We start from the raw sequence: 23,802 nt of genomic DNA, 5'->3' as shown, positions 1-23,802 counted from the left end.
TCTTGTTGGGACTTGGATTTATTTCGTTGGAACTATTAACTTGGACTATCTTGTGGAGGCTATCTACAGCTGTTATCAGTGAAGATTCCTGTTTGCTGCCTTTATTTGCGAGGACTGCTGCTTTCAGCCTTATCTGTTTATTTTGGAAGGTGGGACATAACATACCCGAACAAAGCTGAATGCCATACATGTAAGTACCCGCGAAAACTAAGAAAATACACACACACACACACACACACACACACACACACACACCAAGGTTTTTTCTTTGCTTTGGCAAAACCACAAAAGAGATTGCCACTGCTTTCCTTTAAGATGCTTTTTCCAGTCTGGCTCTCAGCTTTCAAATTTAATAATAATAATTTCTTATCTAAACTTGGTCCAACTCTACAGGCTTTTCTGTGATCAGCTAAGGTCAACTAGATATGGCCATCTATCAGAGTGTATATACTATCACTATAATTCCATTAGATATGCCATCTATCAGAATGGATATACTATCACTATAATTCAGTGGCAAAGAGTGGCATTGGGGGACATTCAGTGGCATTGGGGGACATGAAATAATAGATTAGGGATAGATCATCATGGAGAAATATCTATTGATGTGATCCCTAAAAGTAAAAAAAATGATTTTAAGGTACATAATTAATCAAAGACTAATTTCTTAAATTAAATTCTGAATATGTGAGGCAATATTTTTCTTGCTATATTTCAACAATTGTTCATTATGTTCAGAGTCTTAGTTTCCCAGCTTAGTTCTCTCAGTCTATGGATTCACATCCTACACTAAGCATTTAATAAGCTACAATTGGCTGGTTTGATGCTATGTTGTAATTCAATATATTATGGCTTAGTGTGATGTAAAGCTCTTACCTGTAGACACATTTGAACTAGTTACCACAAAGCTGTTTGTCATCTGGCCAAAGATAATGATGATAATTGGTTGTCCAGTTCCTGCTGCAACAGCTGCGATGGATCCCACAATTATTAAAATAATATCTAGAGCGTCTGCAAAGGTAAACTAAATGGATACAGAAAAATGTAAATGAAATTGTGACAGAATGTTCCATATAGCTTATAGACAAGATTGTCTTGTTCATGGCAATCATCTGTATAGTTCTATTACATATTGTATCCAACTTGCATTTTGGAAGCCATATTACAAAAAACTATTGCATGCTTATTTTTCATTCCTAAGCTCATCTGGATTCTTTCTTTCTTTCTTTCTTTCTTTCTTTCTTTCTTTCTTTCTTTCTTTCTTTCTTTCTTTCTTTCTTTCTTTCTTTCTTTCTTTCTTTCTTTCTTCCTTCCTTCCTTCCTTCCTTCCTTCCTTCCTTCCTTCCTTTTTCCATTTTGTCAAGCATGTTTTAGATAACAGATATAATTGGAAACATGATTAAGAATGCATGAAATGGGTACGAATAACAGGGGACATTAGGACAGAGATGGTAGGCATGTTGGTGCTCTTATGCACGCCCCTTACAGGCCTCTTAGGAATGGGGTGAGGTCAACAGTAGACAGTCTAAGGTTAAAGTTTTGGAGTTTGGGGAACAGACCACAGAGTCAGGTTGTACATTCCAGGCATTGACAATTCTGTTGCTGAAGTCGTATTTTCTGCAATTGAGCTTGGAACGGTTTACCTTAGGTTTATATCTATTGTGTGCTTGTGTGTTGTGGTTGAAGCTGAAGTAGTCATTGACAGGTAGGATATTGTAGCAGATAATTTATGTACTACACTTAGGTCAGACTGAAGGCAGCATGTTCTAAGTTGTCTAAGCCCAAAATTTCAAGTCTGGTGGTATAAGGTATTCTGTTATGAGCAGAAGAATGAAGGACTTTTCGCATGAAATATCTCTGGACTCTCTCAGTTGTATTCTGGTCCTGGCCATCTTGTTTCCAGATTTGTCAACCAGTAATTGAATAATTTGTAACAGGTTATGATAGTAAGACAGAAGCATTTACACATTATTTTTACCAGAAGACTTAATGTAGGGCTGTCAACCTCTTGGCCTGTGGGCTGGCCATGCCCATGCATGGTTTAGCGACAAGGGGAAGAATCCCCACACACATCACGTGACACTGCTGTGATGATGTGAGTTTGATACCCTGACTTAATGTCTGTGCTCAACATCAAACATTTACCAACTCTCATTGATAGGCAATTGTTTTCTGAAGGTGCCTAATTTTGATATTCCACATATTTCCATTTCATTTTAAAAAATTATTTAGATTAAAAAGAGGGAAGTAGACAAGTTTCAGAGGAAAATGACTGCATTTAGTATCATTTTTATTTACTTGAACTTCTTCTAAACCCTCACAGGTATTTTTAGAGCTTAATTACTTTGTTTTGAAGTTTCAGCCTGAAATTTTAAGCCAGCTAGAAAAACATTTTTCAGTTAAAAATTAACAAATCATTATACAATGAAGTAACTATTTTCCTCATCTGGGTTAAAATATATATTTTAAACTGATCTGCTGCCCTATTTAAAAAATAAATAAATAAAAGAAAACTCATATCAATAGGATTGCAAACTAACCAGTTCAAAAAATCCAATCATCTGCTTTTCTTTCTTCTTAGAGGTTTCATTGTTCTTTCTAAAAAGGTTTGAACAGGAGATTAAGTCAACTGAAACAATTTCTAGCAAATTAAGTGTGCAAGGGCTTAAATTAAACTTACATTTTCTTATTTTTTAAATGACTCTTTTGTGGAGAAGTTTCATCCAGCTGGAAAGCAGGATTGTCACAGCCATTGCTTGAAATTTCTAATGGGGAAGCAGATTGCATTTAACATCCTACAAATATATTGATCTACCTATACAAAAATAAACCTGCAGAAATGACTGTAAAAGGTCTAGAATTGGCATACTTATGAAGCAACTTATGAAGAAATTAAACATGGATTAAAAGTGGATTGTTATATAGCAATAATTAACAGAGCAAAACTAATTGGCTTTTTTCTATTAAATATATACTTCATAATTATAAAAATGTTCACATGAAACTTTAAAAAGATATTTATATAGAATAGGAAATTGTTCATATACTGTATAAGGCAAAAAGGCAGCATTCTTGACATTTTCATTTAACAATTACTCTACATGAATGCATATTAGAGTTAAACAAAATGCTTTAATCTGAAATTACTTCAACAATGGTTGAATGTTTCTGTTTCCCAAAGTGTAAACTATAGGCCAGAGACTTCATAATATAAAACACAGCTTTTAAAACAGAACTTTAATATGTTGATGGATATGAGATAACATGAGATCTGAGATTATCCTTTATCAAAAGTTTCTTAGGGTGAATTTCAAAGGACTCCTATCCCACAGTAGTACTCTGTTCCAAAAGGTAAAAACATTTTTTTTTCAGATATTGGAAAGATTGTTGTAATTTGTTGAATTTCTAACTCCAAAAGACATGGTAGTTTGCTTGAATAGTGATCAGTTATAATGTAATGATATATTTACTATGCATAGCCTAGAAAGAATATGTGAATATAAATAAATTATTAGAAATATCAGATTTACCAGGTATAGAAACATCATTCACTGTGTAACTTTTGGAATGATCCTTCATTGATTTGTTCTCTGACCCAATTTCAGCCGAACCGATCAGTTTCAAAAAATCTACATCAAAAGAAATTATATTTCAGAAATAATATGCTCATTTAATTTTTTTATTATTTCTCTTAATGTTGACATTTAGTGAAAATATCCTCTCTCAATCCAGATACTCAAAAGGTTTGAAATCAACTTAATTCAACTACTTGTCAAGTTTCCCTGTCATAAAGTATTGATTAAAATGCATACATTCTTCAGCATAATCTCAAGATTTTCCAGAAATTCATCTTACCTCTGTTTATGTCATCTTCATCTTGAGATTAAAAAATTCAGATTTCATATTCCATTGACCTGCATGTAGTCCTATGTACTCCATATTTTTGTCTCAGCAAAGCATCATCTGATTATTTTACTTAAAGTTTGAAAAGATATTTCCTTATCTGTGTAGCATGAACTGGCAATCTAAGGTTCCCAAGCCTCCAAGACCCTGGTACTCCTTTTAACTGTAATTTCTGGAAATTGACAGGGCAATTTCCTGCCAGTTTGAGAATGGAAAGAGTTTAAAAATAGTGTAAACTTCCAGAAATATAAATTTCCATTAAAATAATAACAAAGAAAAACATCAAAACTTTCTCCATTCATCCTCAGTCTTTAAAATGTTGACCATTTGTGATTTACAGTGATCATTCTTTTTTTTTTAAACATAAATTTAGGGATATCACAAGCGACAGTGACTTCAGACTATCAGGTTTGGGAAACATTTAAACATTTGTTTAATAACGTTGTTAATAAACTTATTTAGATAATTTGTTGTGAAAAGAAGAGAGCCTCCTAAGGCTCCTCCTCCTCTCTTCAGACAAGATATTTCTGTGAATATTTTTTCCAATATCTAAGATAGCCAAATCCTTAACCAGTCATATGATTTCCCCTCCTAGCAATAGCAAAACGTTCTCTTACTAAGTGTGTTACATTAGTAGTTACATTATGTTTCTATGGAAGGAAGACATGCCTTGTTGAACACGAATGGTTTGTTAAGGAATTTGCTTCCCCAAAAGCTCTATAATTTAATTGATTTCTGACTTAAATTTTTAAAAATGTTATTCAAGAAATAGGCCAAGTTGTCAGAAGAAAACATCATCTTTGGAGATTCTATTAAATTTCCCCATCTACTTTTCAGGTTAGTCTTCTCTTCCTTTCCATTGCTTTCTCAATGATTAAATGCCAAAGTGCAACTCTAAATGGCAGATGGCCAGACACCCTATTGCACATGGTCTCAGCCAGTATTGTTCCAGCTCAGGGGATCTTGAGAAGGTTGAAAGAATCTTTTGCATAGCTGCAGCCCTGGTTTTTGGTGTTTCTTTTGAGGCAAATGAGAATGAAGCTTCTTTTAAGATACCAGCTTTGCAAACACATTTCTTTCAAGCTATAAGACATAATATATATGAATATATATCTTAGCTTGAATATATTTTTTTCCCTGGAAGTAAAAAATAGAATTCAAGCAGAACCTCCCTCCTCAACCAGCAATATAAATATTATACCAGGCAGATTAAAAATGAGGCCAAATCCTTCTGTCTTCTTCAACAAATCTTAGTAATGACAGATTAGACAACTCCTTCTGAATTAAATCCTTGTTAGTCAATGCCAGAAACTTGAAAGATGATGAGTCACAGAAGAATGAAATTCATTTTGGTTGATAAGTGATATTAATTTCATGACCTGTCTCCTCTTCTATTTTTCTCATCCAAGCTTATTTTATTTGGGAATTTTCTATTACTTGAAATGGCTGAATATGATTTCTCAGTTAACATAATGAAAGATAGCATGTTGAAACAAAAGTATTAATATATATAATGGTTAATAAATTAAAAAAATCAGAGAAATGTCATACGAATTTATAAGGCTGTGCTAGTTCATTCCAAAGACCTGCTTATTTCAATATCTTCTTCCACACAATAGCAATTCAGGTGCCACAGGAAATAGTATGAGTAGAATATGAATATGGTATCATTTTCCCCCATTTATCTTATTGGCTGGACCTGCTAGAAGCTGAGATCCAACAACTTTTAAGGGTTGTTCCTCTTCCTTCCATCTTTCTTTTTCTGCTTTTTTTCATTAACAGTATCACTTAAATTACTAGCATTAGCCAAGTGGCATCATACTCATGGCTTCAATCCACAAACTGTTGGATATAGTCTCTGATTACATCCAGCTCATTCTTGGAAAGATGAGAGTCATAGCTCAAACTTCTGAAAGTCTTATGCCAAGAAGAATGTATTAATGCATCTCAGATAAAACATAACTTCTTGGGGGACAGCTCTTTTAATTGTAGCAAAAAACTGAGAATTCAGGTCTATGAAAAAAACAATACATTTATTGACACATGTGTTCACAAATTCATGAAGTATAAACTACATATTTATGTCACAACATAAAGTAATTTGGCTCATGCATTAGATTAAGAAATATTTTCTCCTAAATTTTGATTTGTTAAATGATCGGCTGGGGTTTTCATAACATGGTGAAAATACATGGATAATCTGCTCTCTATCTATATCCATCTGTTCACCTGTCTGTCTGTTGATCCATTCATCCATCCATATCTGTCTGTCTGTCTGTCTGTCTATCTATCTATCTATCTATCTATCTATCTATCTATTATCTATCTATCTATCTATCTATCTATCTATCTATCTATCTATCTATCTATCATCCACCCACCATCCACATAGGTTGGGAAATAGGATAGCTAGATATAAGTAAGATAGCTAGATAGCTACATATCCATCCATCCAGCTGTGTAGCTATCTAGTTATCCTACTTATATTTAGCTATCCCACTTCCCAAACTATGTATCTCTTTAATATTGGTCCATAGGATTCTTAATACTTAGCATGTTGGTTTCCATTTCCAGTTAGCATGGACTGAAATAGTGGAAATAGTGGCTTTTCAATATTTAGATAAACCATGCATTTTTCAGACATCCATAATGGCTTGAATCCTATAATAAACTTCACCTAAACAAAGCAAACCACTACAAGATATAGAACTAAGTGTGAATCAGATTGCAGTGTATGTGTATAGAGATAACATGGAAAGACTAAGACACAAAAGGACTTTCTATACTCTTTACTTTTTTTTCTTTGTGGTCCAAAATGCATGTCTGTTTCAAAAATTATTGTTTAAGCTAAGCATGTAATTCCCATTTATGACTAATATATTTAAACAAGAACAAAATGTGTAGGGCTTCTTAAAAATAGGATTGCTCACATATTACATTCCATTGAGACCATAACCTCATTTTCCATCTACTGTATAACCAAATTCCTCTTTTGTTTAAAGAATTGTCATTGTAGTCCACAGCAATTATTAAATCTGCAAACCAAATAATGCTGAGAAATTCATAATTTAAACTTCTTAGATGAGTGGGAGAGGCAATTTGTTGTAGGAGTTAAAGCATCAGACTAGAATCCAAGAGTTCTAGTCCTGCCTTTAGCACAAAGCCAATTGTGTGGCCTTGGGTCATTCTCTCTCTCTCTGTCCCATGAAACGTTCAATGCAAATCACTTCTGAAATCTTGCTAAGAAAACTGCAAGTACTTGTCTAGGCAGTCAAACAAGAATCAAGGTTGGCTTAAAGGCATAGATGATAGATAGATAGATAGATAGATCTTCCTGTTTCACGTTCAGAAAAGGAAAGAGGCAGTATTTTTAAAAAAAAAAATTAAAAAAAAAATACATTCACACCTCTTCATAGAATGAATGGGCACACCAACGACACACTCATTGTTAAGCCATTTAGTTACATATTTATTTAAGCCTTACAATGTGATTTTAAAATATAAGTCTTCCAGATGCTGAGTATTAAACACCAATACTCCAGCCAATATGGCATTGGCTGAGTTGGCTGGGGCAACAACCTCCTACAATATGAATTAGGTATTAGGTATTCGCCTCTCTGAATTCTGAATTTAATTACCATCTAAGCAGACACAAATACCCAATCCCATGATTTCCTGATGCTGATTACAATGCCAGCACTATACAGCAAGGACTCTGGGAGAATTAGTAAAACACATTGCACGAGATCGGGGAAAGCAGTACACACCCGCACGTGTAAGGAGTGCGCTATCCACAAAACACTTCCGAGGCTTATAGACAACGAAAGAGTTTCGCTCTTCCGCGGCTCAAAAGTAGTCAAAGAGGACCAGTAAGAGGAGAATATGATTCTAAAATTGTCCTTTATCTGCAAGGAAAAAATGCTGAGAGTGCCATATTCTAGCCCAATTTCCTTTTTTGCACAACCGTTCACGGTGGCAGGATCCTCTTCTGTAATTTGCACTCACTTATCAAGCCTGCATTCTATCCTCACCCACCACCTCCCCGGCCTCAGTTCATCTCCTCACCTACGATCTTCTGGGGAAACGCAGACGGGATGTTCAGCTATAAGCTCCAAGTACTAAGCCAAGCGAGAATCGTCTTTCGGCGTCGAAGGAAAGTTGGCAAATGCCCCTCTGGCTGATGGGATAGGTTTATGGCACCTGTTTTTGCTAGCAAGGTTAATGTAAGGTTTCGCTCGAAGCTATTCGGGAGACACGCCCAGAGAGCTCAACCTTTCTTCCCGGTTCGCGTTTCAATAAGGGACAAAAAGCTGCTTGACTTCAAACGTAGCCCTTCCATTTAACAAGCTTTCCTTGGTCAGAGAGAGAAATCATTTTCTCCCTTTACTCGTCTTTTAAAACAAACCTGAATATATAGGAGCAGCCGATCACAAAGAAACAGACTGTTTGAGAAATGTAGCTTGGTTTATAATCTCAGTAATGATTTACTTGCCTTCTTTTCTGGATCATACAGAACAATCTCCCTAATGGCCATTCAGTGAAAGGCTACATATAATTGTATGTGGATAAATCCAACTATTTTTATTCTAGGTTACTTTCTGTTAAGTGTGTTTAGGACTAGAGGAGTGGTTTCTGGATTTGATCAGTGTCAGGGAATAATGTTCCTTATCAAATACTGTTAAATCTCATTTATCAGTTTTCAAAAGTTGAAATAAGTACAACCAGTGTTAAATGCTACCTTTTAAATATTAATGGATTATTAAGGCCATATCTGAATGTTTCTCAAATGTTGTTTATTGCCAACTTTTCTTTCTTTCCATCGGAATTTTGTCAAACATCTGCCCAATCACACTCCACAATCAACCCTTCCCAGCAAAACACTCTGTAATTTAATATGTTTTCCATTACACCATGCATGTCTGCAGACATAGCATTTTATCACATTTTAATAGCTTTTATTACTTTCTTTCTGCCTCACTTTTGCTTGGTACTAAAATCTCTGTAGGCTTGTTTGACTGCAGAGCCAAATAGCATGCAAGAATCTTCAACCAATTAGCATTTTGTGTTATTCCTACTGAGCCCTAAGGCAATTCCTCTTCCCTGGAAGGCAGAACTGAATGTCAGAGGAAGTCCTGCACTTTGTAGTTAGCCTCTGGCTGCCAGAATGGATTTTTTCCTAGTTGCAGTGTAAAGACATGTATCTATATTTTGTCTCAGATGGCAAATGTCTGTTGGTATGAATGTTTTATTATTGAACAATTGATGTTCTCACACCTGAATAATTTAGAACAGAAAGTTCTGTACACCTTGTTGTTTCTCTAAAACATTGACTTTTGAATAGAAGATTTCTTTGATCAGATATATTAAAAGGTGGATTTATAAAAATAAAGAAAACACCTCTCTCCTTTACTTCACAGTAAAAACATACTGGATAAGGCTTCCTCGGGAAGGGGAAATGTGAACATCTTTTTCTCTCCACCTGAATTTTCTTGTTCTTCTACTTCAGTTACTACTGGCTATTTGCAAACTTTGGGATATTCAAGAATCCTGGAAAAAACTCACACATATTAAACATTAAGAAAAATTTCTACATCTTATCCTTGATAAAAAAATAAGAAGTTGAAGGAATCTGATTTCTGGTATATATTGAGGAAATTATCTAAAAGAGTTAGAACTTTGTTGGAAAGAAAGAAAGAAACTAACTATTGCTAGTTGTAAGTGGACATTGCAGTTCATAGATTCCATACATGAGAAGAAGATTGTACAGAAATAGATAAAAAGGTATTCCATAATGAAATTATATTGTATGGAATTGACCAGTCCAGACTAGCTTTACTATTAGTGTGTTAATACATGCTAAGTGAATTAATCAGTTGCAGGTTCTGAGAAACAAAAATATAGGCTATTGATCTATCAGATTTAATAAGGATGATAGCAGGACCCAGAATAAAGAGATATGAATCAAAGTATTACATAAGATGATTTCAAAATGTACCAGAACTATTTGTAACCCTGCTGAGCTGTTGCTAATTGTGAAACATGATTTTCCAAAGTATGTAGCTTTATAAATATATTTGGACATAGAAGGACAAAACATGAGAAACAAGGAACTGAAAGTAGCCGATGGATAGAGGTTTGAGATGTACTAGGGTATATGTGGAGACTGTCAGTAAGAAAGAACAAGAAAGTAAGTTGTGAAATGCATGCAGAAAAGTATAAAAAGAATGTCTTTGGATGAGTTCAGGGCCACTGGCCATAGCTATTCCTTGCTGAACCTAGCTATTGTCTCTGGACCTCATTGAAATGGGTTTAGAGGTGGTATTCAGCAGGTTCTGACAGGTTCTGGAGAACCAGTAGTGGAAATTTTGAGTAGTTCCAAGAACTGGCAAATACCACCTCTGACTGGTCCCGCCCCCATCTATTTTCTGTCTCCTGAATCCCAGCTGATTGGCTGGGTCTTCTTTTATTGCTCTGCACAGGAGAATGGAGCTGGAAAGCAGGTTAGTGGTGTGGGGAAGGGAATGGGATTTGGCAATAACTTTCCTCCAGAATGGAGAGGGAATGGGGATTTTCAGTATTCTTCCGCTGCCACGCCCACCAAGCCACGTCATGCCCATCAAGCCACGCCAGTAGTAAAAAAAATTTGAATCCCACCAAGAAATGGGTTGTTACTATAAGTTGTGTTATGATGGCTATTCATGTTTCAAATTGCTCACGAAATAAACCTCTGAATCTTTAAATAAGAATTATTGTTTGTGGTCTATCTGCGTTCCTCTTTATTGGGATGTTTTTACGACAAGGTCATTATTTAACTTGATTCTGAGAAACTAGGAGATTCATCTTAATTGACCTTCAGGAGATACAATACGCAGACTTAACAAAAAGTCTGGTAAAATAAATGAATCTGTCTGTAACTTTCAGGTTATGGCAGTTCATATTTCAGAGCAAAACACGCTCTGCAACTTTTTGTTAGGTCAGTAAAGTCTACTTTATACCATAAAAGGAGAAGGAGAAAAAAAACATAACATACTATACCTAGTCTAAGCAATTTTATTGGTATAGTGTTCTGAACACATTAATCCCATCAAGATTATAGTAACAATTCACAATTATTATAATAGTGAAATATTTTCATTTAAACTCGACAGGTGATTGATGGCAATTTTAATCATTTTTACTCAGATTTAAATGCCACTGAGTTGAATATCATATTGTATTGATAATATAGGGTTGTGTTTCTTAGATATATCACAAAAATGGATGCAACAGGATAATTATAAATATAGAAAGATTGTTCTCACAATTGTAGAAATTATAATTATTACACAGTCATTCAGGAATGATTTAGAATATTACAGAATATCTAGATCGGCCTGAATTCATCATAGTTAAGGGGACTACTCACTTAGATTATTATCCTCACTTATTATCCTCACTTAGAACAGACTATAAAATGTTGCTTTATATCTGAAATCTCTTTTCATAATGCCTGGACAAAAACCCTTTCTTGATATTATCTAGTAATGATCTATTCCAGTGGTCACCAACCAGTGGGCCGGGGACCCCTGGTGGTCCATGAGAAAATTTTGGTGGTTTGCAGAGAAATGCACGCTCAAAGCAATTAATCCAGGGTGAGTGGGAACAAAAGGCTGTGCTGCCCACACGGCCCGTGGGAACACAAAGCTTGCGTTGCTTGCATTATGAACAACATGAGGTAGTGAGGAGAGCGGGGAAAGGGCGGAGCGGGGAACTTGCCCCACACACCTCGCCTGGCTACCAGGCTGCTTATTTCCATTTCTTTCTTCTTCTGCTTCCCAAACTCTGCCAGAAATGAGTCTTTGGGACCCTGCAAGGCCTCCTGCTCCAAGAGGCTGTGCCAGCATGACAAGTCTCACAAAGGCTCATTTCTGGCGGAGTTTGGGGGAGAGAAAGAAAGACTTCTGCTGCTTTCCTTGCATGAAGCCAAAAGTCTCTCTTTCTCTCTTTCCCTGAGTATGGAGCTGGAGACCGTATCCTGTGATCCCAAATAAAGAATGATCGATCGATAGGAAAACAGGGTGGGGAATTTTCCTGCAGACTTTTTGGGGGATTTTCCCTGGGTCTCTGGTCCATGGGATTTAAAATTATGAGTTTGGTGGTCCCTGAGGTCCAAAAGGTTGACGACCCCTGATCTATTCCATGTTCAGTTCCTTTATAGGTTGTCCTTGGCTTATATTCATTCATTCAGCATCTATTGAAAGTTACAGTGATGCTGGAAAATGAAATACAAGACAATTCATGAAGTTTCAGCTATTGTACCATCCCTGGCAGCCATGTGATCATGATCTGGGCACTTGCAGGAAGATTCAATCACTTGATTGCCATTTATTATCTTTTTTGCTGGCTTCCTCCAAGCAAGGTCAGGCAAAGTTAATGCAGAATACAGCAGAAACAATTGCAAGTTGGTTTGATAAGCTAGCTGGCTTTTCTGCATTCGTATGGTGCCATGTTCTCTATCCTGTGCTCTTCCTGCACTTGCATTTTACCCAACCACCCCTCTCCCTGCCCTCCATTATTCATACTTAATCTTCCCTGAGGCTCCCAAGGATACCTCACAGTGTCCCTCATCACCCATAGCATTTACATACACTCTGACTTCTATCAGTTCCCATTTTAAAGCCCACATATCTTGAGGTTATAAGAACAACTGGAACTGATTGTTGTTGATAAATTAAGTAGTGATATAATGTTGTGCTTTACAACCACATTGCTTGGCAATGGCAATCTTTGTCCCAAAAATAACCCAAAGACTGCCTCTAATCATTATTCACTTATTATCTTTCATTATCTAATACCAAATTTTTGTTTTTTAGGTTCATTATTTTGTCACGTGGTAACATGAACAGCATATTATTAAAACACATACTTGAAGACTTAGTTCTTTTTCTAAATAGATACTCACCAAATAGTCATCATTCTCATTCATTCTGTAACTTCCTGACTTGTATTCTCAACCAGCCGCTGAAATTACCTGACAATAATACCACCTCTTCAGTCATCTTCATTCTCAATGTTGCATAATTTCCCCCCCAAATCATCTATGGATCAAGTGTACAATTCACAGGAATGTTAGTTTTATAGTTGTATGCTATCTTTATTTTCTATATCTCTAACAGCACAGATTGTGCCCCTGCCTCCTATTTTCCTTCAACAATACTCTGTGAGGTGGATTGAGTTGAGATGGAGTGGCTGAACGAAAAGTCAGCCAATCATCTTTCAATTATCATCAAATTACATAATTCTATCTTTATGTGTAGTCATTGTTGAACTAAGTAGCAAGTATGTCAACAAAATGCATTACAAGAACAATTACACATGTGTAATGATTCAACATTCCAAGATTATTACCCCTGTAGTGTATTTCTCAATCCAAATATGAACTACTTTAATATATTCTCAATGAGTAAATACTACCTTGTCACAAAGGCAAACAGGAAGGCGTTTATATCTGAAGTAGAGTTTGTAACTGTAGAGTTGTAATTGCAGGAATGTTCCAATCTCGGATGGTAAACCTCAGATAAATAATGTTTCCAAGCAAATACAACTCAGGTAAACAAAGTCACTAATCTAAAGGAGGATTAGAGAGAGGAAGTAAACATATGTTAGACTTTAACTAGAGATAATTAATTGTATGGATTACTGTGCTAAACAGTAACCAAAGTTAAGCAGTAACCAAAGTTAACCAGTGATGGAGGATAATTAAAAATGTGTATAAATGCAAGACTAGACTCCAATAAAGATCATCATGATTCAGTTGTTCATGATCAAACAACTCGACTGCCCCATCATTACAAGTGGCACCTGAACAGGGATCCTCTTACTTTGTCTGGCAAGGATTTGGTGCACCTTCAACCCTTTGTGGTTTCTTCAATCTTTTGGTTTCTGTAAGTATGGGGTCTTTGCTTTCTGAGGAACAAAGGAAGCATGTAGATGAATTAGGCTATTTATTGAAGAAAAATAATACCGAAGTACCAAAAAGAAATCTCTTAAGGCTGGTCCAGGAAATTGCAGCTCAGTGCCTATGGTACCCAGAAAGGGGTCTTTAAAATTAACTGATTGGGAACGTATAGGGAAAACATTGCATACTGAACCTTGAGCAAAAATAGAAGTTTTGCATGTGTGGCATTTATGTAGGCATGCAATTGAAAAATTTGGTCACAATGAACTTTCTCTTTTAACACCTCCACCTTCATGTTATACTAATGCTGTCATTTGTCCCACTTCTTCACCTGAATATATGTCTTCAATTCCCTCAGCTCCTGCAGATACAGGGCAAAAGCCTCTTGACTCTATTGTTCAGTCTTCTTTTCAGAAAATGGTAGAGACTTGTAAAAGGGATGCCTCTGTCTCAGGAACAGAACTTGCAGAATTACTGTCTGTTTGTCCAGTACAATATCATCCTGGTCAGGGGCCACAGCTTGGACTGCAAGTAGCAGAATGGGAGGGTCTGCCTTATCAGATCTTAAGAGAGTAAAAAAAGGCAGTTACAGACTATGGGATTAGTGGTAATTTTACAAGAGGACTTGTAGAAGGAATAAAAAATGGTTATACAATGATCCCTGAAGATTGGAAGCAAATATTTCACATGATTTTAACATCCACGCAATATGTGGTTTGGGAGAGTGAATATATGAGACATGCTCAAGCTGCTGCTTTAGGAGGGGGAGGGGCATATACAGTTGAGCAGCTATTTGGTTCTGGACCATTTGGTACAATCCCTACTCAAGTTGTTCTTCCTCCAGCTACATTAACTATTGTTTCTGAATGTGCCTTTTGTGCTTTTCTTAAGGTACCCCAAGTTGGAGAACCTAGAGCAAATTTTTCAAACATTCAACAGAATGCCAATGAGCCTTATGCTGACTTTGTTGAGTGTCTGTCCAAAGCAATTAGACAGAAGTTTGATCATCAGGAAGCTGCTGGTGAACTTCTTCGCCAGTTAGCTATTGAAAATGCTAATGCAGATTGTAAAAGAGCTTTACAGCCGTTAAAGGCTACTGCTCATTACACTCTGGCAGATATGCTGCGAGTCTGCCAGGATATTGGATCCCAAACTTATAAAATGCATATGTTAGCAGCTGCTATTCAGAAAGGACAGCGACCAATTGGTAACTGTTTTAAGTGTAAGAAGCCTGACCACTTTCAGAAGGACTGTCATTCTACACCTTCTATGCCTCAGAATCATCCTTCTAAGAAGTGCCCTATTTGTAAAAAGGGGTTTCATTGGGCCAATCAATGTTGGTTTTGATCAGGAAACTTGCCAATGTGTATGGCACTCACCCAGAATTCAAAGCATGCCTTTCCCATCACTCTGACTCCTCCAGCAGTCTCTCTCACTACTCCCCAGCCACAGCCGGTATCGCTGGGATCGATTTAATCACTCAAGAGGAAATTGAGTTTAAATTTCTCATGGAAGTTAAAATAGTTCCCTCTCAATTTAAAGGTCCTCTTCCTTCGGGATTAGTTGGCTTAATTTTGCCTCGTTCTTCTGCACACAAAAAGGGCTGTTTTGTTGTCCCTGGGATAATTGATTCAGATTACACTGGTATCCTCATGAATCAGATTTGGGTGAATCTTGCTCAAGTTCTTCCTTGTAATTCTTCTGTTGCTCAATTGCTTCTTCTTCCATATAAAATTCCATCTCCTGGTATAGGTAATTGTGGGGATGCAAGATTTGGATCAACTTCTTTATCTGTAGGCTTATTTCATTAGCTGAACTCCTCTCATCCATTGTTAACGCTCTTCCTTAATAAACAACCATTTCAAGGGTTATTGGATACTGGAGCCGATGTTACTGTCATCTCCTCTTTACAGTGGCCAGTACAGTGGCCAAAAATGACAGTTTCTTCATTGTGGGGAATAGGAGGTTCTACAGCTGCTTGGCAGAGTGTTCAAGAAATTAATGTTACAACATCTGCTGGTAAGTCCTTTTTCCTACAACCATACATTCTAGATATTCATACTAATATTTGGGGCCGTGATATCCTTTCTCTTCTTAATGCCCATTTGATTCTTGATGATGTCTCTTCCTCTTAAATGTCTCTGTTCTATGCTGGTTTGAGTGGAACAATGGCCATTATCAAGGGAAAAACTTGCTGTTTTACAACAATTAGGCGGCTCCCAACTAGGAAAGTGAAGCTCTCACTCCTGGAGCACTATCTCCCTATAAAGCCACCACCTGAACCAGAAATCACTTTTAAAGCTGCTGCTTGCACCAGTAACCATGAGTAAACCTGATCCCCAAAAAACAAGCCCCAAAACGCTGGATTCTGAAGCTGTGGAGCCCAAATAATGCTAGCAGAGCTCCTGCTAATTGTTCCGGAGCCCTCCTCTCCTTCCCCAGAGAAGTGAAGCTCTTTCCATCGAGCCCTATTAACCACACTGGTGGAGCTCTTGAACTGGATCACTTGGAGCCTGAGGAGTGCAAACAACGTACCTTCATTTAAATCCCTCACACAGCTGATAGAAGTATCTTCCACGCCAGACAACGCGTTTCCATTAATATCCCCCCCACAGTTTCCCTGGAGCCACATCAGACAGCTGGCAGGGAGAAACAAGGAGGGAGGAGAAAGCCCTGAGGCTCTTAGGAGCCAAAAGTTACCCTGGACGGCAGAGGAATGCTTTGGTTGTTGAGAGGAGAGGACAGTCTCCTTGACTGACCCGAAGAAAACCCCTCCATCCGAACTAAAAAGAGAATTGCCTGCATAGCTAAATCAAAACCAGTAAGTCAGCTAAGACAGAAGTCAAAAAGAAAGGAAAGATCTTGTAACAGCGTGCTTAGTCTTGGTTAGAATCACTCAAAGTTCTGCAGTGGAATTTTCCTTGTAAAGTGGGACTCAAAGGAGGAAAATAACTGTGATTAATGATCTGGAGTGACTGTCAGATTTCGTTAAAAAAAAGGTATTGCAACTAGAAGTAACTTTAAAAGTAAAGGACAGATTGGATTAGTTAACCCAAATTTCTGGACTGTATTTTTAGTACTAATCAACTTGAAGAACTTTAGGAAACTATTGCAAAACAATCTTATTCAGAGACATATTGATTGTAGTTAAAGTGTTTTAATTCAGCGAGTTTTGCTCTCTTTCAAAACCCCAGTGTGCTTTGAACATCCTGTTACAGCCTTTTGTTTACAGAGCAATAACAGCAGCAATCAGAGCAATAAATTCCTCTTACCCAGTCTATCACAGCTGCTAGAAAAACAAACAACCCTTTCCTTAAAGACTCTCAATACTACCTCATTACTTTAATCAAACACCCATTAATTCGTTACCTCAAAACTTACAACTTTTCTACCTCATCACCGACATCAATGATTAGATAATCAATTTCTATAAAATATTTTATTAATGGTTTAATTGATTTATTGTATTAATTGATTAGTGTGATTAGAGTGTTTAGTGCAAAGAGTGTGATTACTGACTAGTTTAAAGATCAAGATTCATGTAATTTAATTGATTAGTAAAATCAGTGATTTAGTGAATTTAATTGAACAGTGTGACTAATGATTAGTGTAATTAATTGATTAGTAGTTAGTGTAATTAATTGATTAGGTTGATTGTTGCTTAGGAAATTATCTGACTAGAGAGATTACTGCAATTGATTGATTGGTGTGATATTGGCTATATTGATTACCCAAAATTGTTCCATTAATTAATTCAATCAACGTACTATCTTAACAAACCTACCATGCCAAGAAAAAAATCCAATGCCAAACCACAACCTAAAGAGAAATTAATCCCCAACAATGAACCACAAGACTCCTGCACATGCCTTAAATGCTACAAAACTCTAAAGGATAATGAAAACTCCATCAAATGTTCTCTGTGTAACAAATACACTCATCATGACTGCTTGGGATTACCCAAGCAAATGATTCAATACCTAGAATCATCCAATGAGTTTCCATATCTCTGCAAATCATGCAGACCCAAACTGGATCTGTTGGAAAGAGTTAATACCATTGAAACACGATTAACATCCCTTGACACCATAGTAGCATCCCTGGATGCCTTAAAAGAAAGATTATCCAACCTCGAAAAAAAAGACACAACGCAAAAACCTGAACATCCAATAGCTACAAACCACATCTCTACTCAACAACCACAACCCAATCCACAACCCAATCCACAAAAAACATAACCCACACAAATATTGATATCCCAATCCTCATCAGAGAAGCTGTTGAGCGTGAACGGAAACGTCCAAACGCCATCTTATTTGGTCTAGAGGGCATCAATGATAATGATGACATCACAACTGTCCGAAACATCATCAGTGATTATCAAGCATCAACCATCTCCCCTGATGAAATACTTGACATTTCCCGCATTGGCCAAGAGCTCAAAAACAGAGACGGCTCTGTGACCCCACGCTTCTGCAGGGTCATTTGCAAAAATGAATCAAGCAAACGCAAATTCATTTACACTATAAATTCACTCGCCAAAACCAACACCAACCATAAGAACCTCTGTTGTCACCCTGACCTAACCGTACAGCAACGTGCCTGCTCCCGTGTACTCCGCACTGAACTCAAAAAACGTCTAGACAATGGAGAGAAGGGCCTGTACATTGACTACCATGCTGACTGTATCAAAAGTAAGTCACACATCCCGCAACTCAGCTTTAACCTTCAACCACAACCCTACCTCAATCAATCCACCATCACCCAAGACTAGGCACGCACGCCCCTAACTACCTCAATTCCAACTACTGCTGGCCTTAAATGCAAGCTACTCAATGCAAGAAGCCTTGTAAATAAAATACCTGAATTTTTCCTTCTACTAAATATGGCTAAATTCGACATTATATTTGTCTGTGAAACATGGCTCAACGCATCTCTCCCTGACTCCATTACCACAGTAAGAGACTATCATGTTTACCGATCAGATCGTGAAATTCGTAGAGGAGGTGGTGTTGCTATCTTCTATAAAAAGTCCTTACATCTAAAAAATATCCAAGTTACCCAGGAGCTTGCTCTTCCTGAGACCATCATCTGTGAACTATCCTTAAATATCACAATTCGATTCTTACTATGTTACAGAGCACCTGATTATGACATCGAACATGTAAACAAGCTAAATACACTACTAACATGGGCAGCATCCTGCCCATACCCTTTATCTTTCTTGGTGATTTCAATCTGCCTCATATTGACTGGACCCTAAATGAATGTACAACTGAAACCATACATGCAACCTTTTACAATGCTGTTACAAATCTGGGACTGGAACAACTAGTAACCAACAACACTAGACTAAACAACTGCCTCGATCTCATCTTCTGCAATAGTTTGAATTTAATTTCACGGAATACAAACTAAAGAACCCTTTTCCAGCAGTGACCACAATATGATTGACTTTTGTCTCAACATACGTCCACACAAAAACCACCACAATGATGTAATCCCCAATTATAATTTCAAAAAAGGCAACTATGATCTTATAAACAACGATCTCTCATCCCTTGATTGGCAATCTCTATTCACTGGATGCAATACTGTTGAAGACCATTACAACATATTTTTACTTGAAGTCAAAAGAGTCATCAAACTATATGTACCAACAACAACTCCCAAAACAAAACGAAAAAATAGATTGCCCATAACAATAAGGAAACTTCAATCCAAAAAGAGGTCACTCTGGTGGAAAAACAAATCTGGTCACGTCGCCAATTTCAAAAGCCGATACAAAAATTTATGCCACCAAAGAAAGACCGAATGCACCAATTATCACATTAAACAAGAGGAAAACCTTCTAAGCACCAATTCCACCAGTGCTTTTTACAATTTTGTAAACAACAAACTAAAAGATTCAAGGTCCATCCCACCCCTGATAGGACCTAATGGTAAAGACTGCAACGACGACACCATTAAAGCCAACATCTTTAACACATTTTTTGGCTCAGTATTTGTAAACAGCAATGGATCATGCCCAGTATTTCCTAGCCGAACCACAGATAACTACAATGATCTAATACATATCGATTTTACAGAAGACAATGTTGAAAAAGCACTACGCAATCTAAAACCATCTCTATCTATTGGACCGGATGGAATATGTGCCTATTTCTTAAAAAAGCTATCCACTGCCATAGCCAAACCTCTAAGCATAATCTTTGAAAAATCTTTCAGGACCAGCTCCTTGCCTAACCTATGGTCACAAGCCACAGTCATCCCCATCTTCAAAAAGGGAGACCCCAGCCTAGTTGAAAATTACAGACCAATCTCTTTATGCTGCGTCTCCTGTAAAGTCATGGAATCAATTATTAACCAATCCATCATCCTCCACTTAGAGACAAACAACCTACTCTCCAATAAACAATTTGGTTTCAGAAAAAAACTATCCTGTAATCTGCAACTCTTACACTGCAAAAACATATGGACTACACAACTTGATCAGGGCAAAACAATAGATGCAATCTACATAGACTTCTGTAAAGCCTTTGATTCAGTGGTACATGACAAACTACTACTAAAAATAAAATCCTATGGTATCTCTGGACAATTGCATAACTGGATAGAAGCGTTCCTGTCAAACAGACAACAAATGGTCAAAATTGGGAGCGTCCTATCAAATTCTGTACCTGTCAATAGTGGTGTCCCCCAAGGCAGTGTTCTAGGACCAACTCTCTTCATACTCTACATAAATGACCTCTGTGATCATATTAAGAGCAACTGCGTTCTTTTCGCTGATGATGTAAAGCTGTTCAATACCACAGACAATACTGCTACCCTTCAAAAAGATCTTGACTGTGTATCAGAATGGTCAAACAAATGGCAACTTCAAATCTCAACAAATAAATGCTCTGTCTTACATATTGGCAAAAAAATCTGAAAATAAAGTACAAGCTGAATAGTCAAGATCTTGTTGATGATCCAAGCTCTGTAAAGGACCTTGGAATACTCACCTCTAATGATCTAAGTGCTAGAGCCCACTGCAACTACATAGCCAAAAGGCATTAAGAGTTGTTAACCTAATCTTACGTAGCTTTTTCTCTGGTAATATCACACTACTAACTAGAGCATACAAAACATTTGCTAGACCAATACTCGAATACAGCTCATCAGTCTGGAACCCACATTATGTATCTGATATTAGCACAATTGAGAAAGTCCAGAAATATTTCACAAGAAGAGTTCTCCACTCCTCTACTTGTTGTAGAATACCTTATGCCACCAGACTTGAAATTCTAGAACTAGAAAACCTTGAATTACGCCGTCTTCGGTCTGACTTAAGCATGGTATATAAAATCATACATTGCAATGTCCTACCTGTCAATGAATACTTCAGCTTCAACCATAACAACACAAGAGCACACAACAGATACAAACTCAAGGTTAACCGCACCAAGCTTGATTGCAGGAAATACGACTTCAGCAACAGAGTGATCAATGTCTGGAATACTCTACCTGACTCTGTAGTTTCTTCCCCAAACCCCAAAACTTTAACCTTAGACAGTCTACTATTGACCTCACCCCTTTCCTAAGAGGTCTGTAGGGGCGTGCATAAGCGCACCAACGTGCCTACCATCCCTGTCCTATTGTTTCTTTTATTTTTCTTTTATTTTTCTTATATGTACCCATTTCATGTATTCATAACTATGTATACACTTATACTTATTATCTTGTAAACAATTGACAAATAAAATAAAATAAATAAAATAAATTGGTTCAAGAGCAATTGGCTGCTGTCATATAGAACCTTCTACTAGTCCTTGGAATACTCCTGTTTTTGTTATAAAAAAGAAAAATGGGAAACATAGAATGTTGCACAATTCCTCCATTCCAATTCTTCCTGAATTTCAAGTACAGAAATCATATACATTAGTACAATGGCAAAAATTACTTGGCATTATTAATTGGGCATTCTTCTACATTACAACTGGTGATATGTTGCCCTTATTTCAGTCTTTGAAGGGAGCACAATCACCAGGAGATCTAGTTGTATTAACTGATCCTCAAAGAACATGCCTTCAAGAAATATTGAATAAGTTTAAGCATCGATATGTGGATAGGATAACATCCTTAACAATAGGACTTTCCTTAGCTATTCTTCCCACTACACCCTTACCCACAGGATGTCTTTATTCTAATGCGTCCCCGCAAGCGGTCAACATTCATGAATGGATTAATTTGTCAGCTACTCCACCTAGAAACATTTACCTTATCAATCAGCATTAGAGGATTTGTTTATTAAAGGTCGTAAATGAGCCTTAAATCTTAAGGACAGGATCTCATTAGCATAGCTTTAACTTGTACAAAAATTAAACATGAGCATTTGATGATGATTTCAGAATCATATCAGATAGCCTTTTCTCAATATATGGGAAACTTGTTGTATTCTTTACCCAAGGATCCTAGAATAGTGGTTGGTTACTACTACTTTAAATCCGGCCATATCTTCCATTTTTGTGCGAAATCCTATTTCTAAAGGTCTTACAGTCTTTACTGATGGATCACCTCCAAGGGGTGTGGTTGTCTGGCAGATTCAACAACAATGGTATTCTAAATTTACTGCCACGCAGACTTCAGCTCAACGTGCTGAGCTGGCTGCTGTGATTTTGGCTTTACGATTGTTCAATGACCAACCTATTAACTTGATTGTTGATACTCAATATGTGTATTTAGCTATGCAATCTCTTCCCCTTTCTTATTGTGCTCTCTTTTTGGATAAGAATTTGTTATCCTTGTTTTTATCTTTAAAGAATAGTTTGGAAACTCACTTGTATTCTTTGTATGTAGAACAAATTCGAAATCATGCTCCCTTTACTAATGCCTCGACTGAAGGAAATCAGAAGGCAGATGAATCCTTAAAGGATGTTGTGTCTTTGTTTGCTGATCCTGTTGCTAGTCATTCTTATTTTCATCAAAATGCAAAATCGCTTGCAAACCAATTTAATATTTCATTATCTCAAGCCCGGGATATTGTCTGTGCTTGTCCAGCTTGTCAGCAACTGGCAGTTCCCTTTTCAGTGGGTGTCAACCTACGAGGAACCCAAGCTAATCAAATTTGGCAAATGGATGTAACTCAATTTTCAACCTTTAAGCCATACTGTTATCTTCATACATCTATTGTCACTCATTCACACTTCCTTTGGGTTACTGCTTCAAAACATGAACGTACTTCAGATGTTATTTCTCATTGCCTATTCTCTTTTGCTGTAATGGGTTGGCCTTCTCAGTTTAAAACTGACAATGGCCCCACTTATATTAGTAAGGAATTTCAAAACTTTTGTCAGAAATGGAATATTACTTTAGTGCACAAAATTCCTTACAACTCTCAGGGTAAAGTTATAGTTGAGTGAGCTCATCGTACTTTTAAGGCATTGCTTCAGAAACCATTACAAACTGAGTCCGGCCCTTACCATCTGCGAAAGATTCAAAATCTCATTGCTGTAGCATTATATACTTGGAATTATTTAACCTTTTTAGATTCTCTTGCAGACTCACCTGTTAATTTGCATTTTCAAACTACTGAATCTTTAGCAAGGCCTTTGGTAAAGTATCTTCAAGCTCCAGATCCAACCTGGAAAGGCCCTACACCACTAATCACCTGGAGTCACAGTTACGCCGCTGTGGAAGATCCTTCTACTCGACAAGCAGTGTGGGTTCCAGCATGCTGTGTTCATCCGTATCATGGCATGGCATCAGGGCCTTCACAACCCAATTCCAGATTTCAATCTTCATCTGAAAACAGAACACTTTTGTCTCAACATACGTCCACACAAAAATCATCACAATGGCAAAATCCCCAATTATAACTTCAAAAAAGGCAACTATGATCTTATAAACAACAATCTCTCTTCCCTTGATTGGCAACTTCTATTCACTGGATGCAATACTGTTGAAGACCATTACAACATATT

The 23,802-nt window shown here is 37.0% G+C and overlaps 1 protein-coding gene across 2 annotated transcripts in view; it reads right to left on the bottom strand.

The window, feature by feature from the left end:
* ABCB5 (ATP binding cassette subfamily B member 5) overlaps nucleotides 1–3,579 on the bottom strand; it is a 42,345-nt gene extending 38,766 nt beyond the window's left edge. For both annotated transcript variants that reach the window (XM_087916898.1, XM_087916897.1), the window contains exons 1-4: nucleotides 3,531–3,579; nucleotides 2,681–2,765; nucleotides 2,541–2,598; nucleotides 877–1,024 (exon numbers count right to left, since the gene is read on the bottom strand). In XM_087916898.1, the coding sequence (XP_087773024.1) occupies nucleotides 877–1,024; nucleotides 2,541–2,598; nucleotides 2,681–2,765; nucleotides 3,531–3,579 (340 nt within the window). The remainder of the gene's footprint in view (nucleotides 1–876; nucleotides 1,025–2,540; nucleotides 2,599–2,680; nucleotides 2,766–3,530) is intronic.
* Between the last annotated feature and the right edge of the window lie 20,223 nt (nucleotides 3,580–23,802).

This window comes from Pseudonaja textilis, chromosome Z, assembly GCF_049901715.1.
Source record: "Pseudonaja textilis isolate UNSWEBS1 chromosome Z, rPseTex1.2, whole genome shotgun sequence".
NCBI classification, from domain to species: Eukaryota; Metazoa; Chordata; class Lepidosauria; order Squamata; family Elapidae; genus Pseudonaja; species Pseudonaja textilis.
This window is presented reverse-complemented; position numbering and strand designations above follow the sequence as displayed.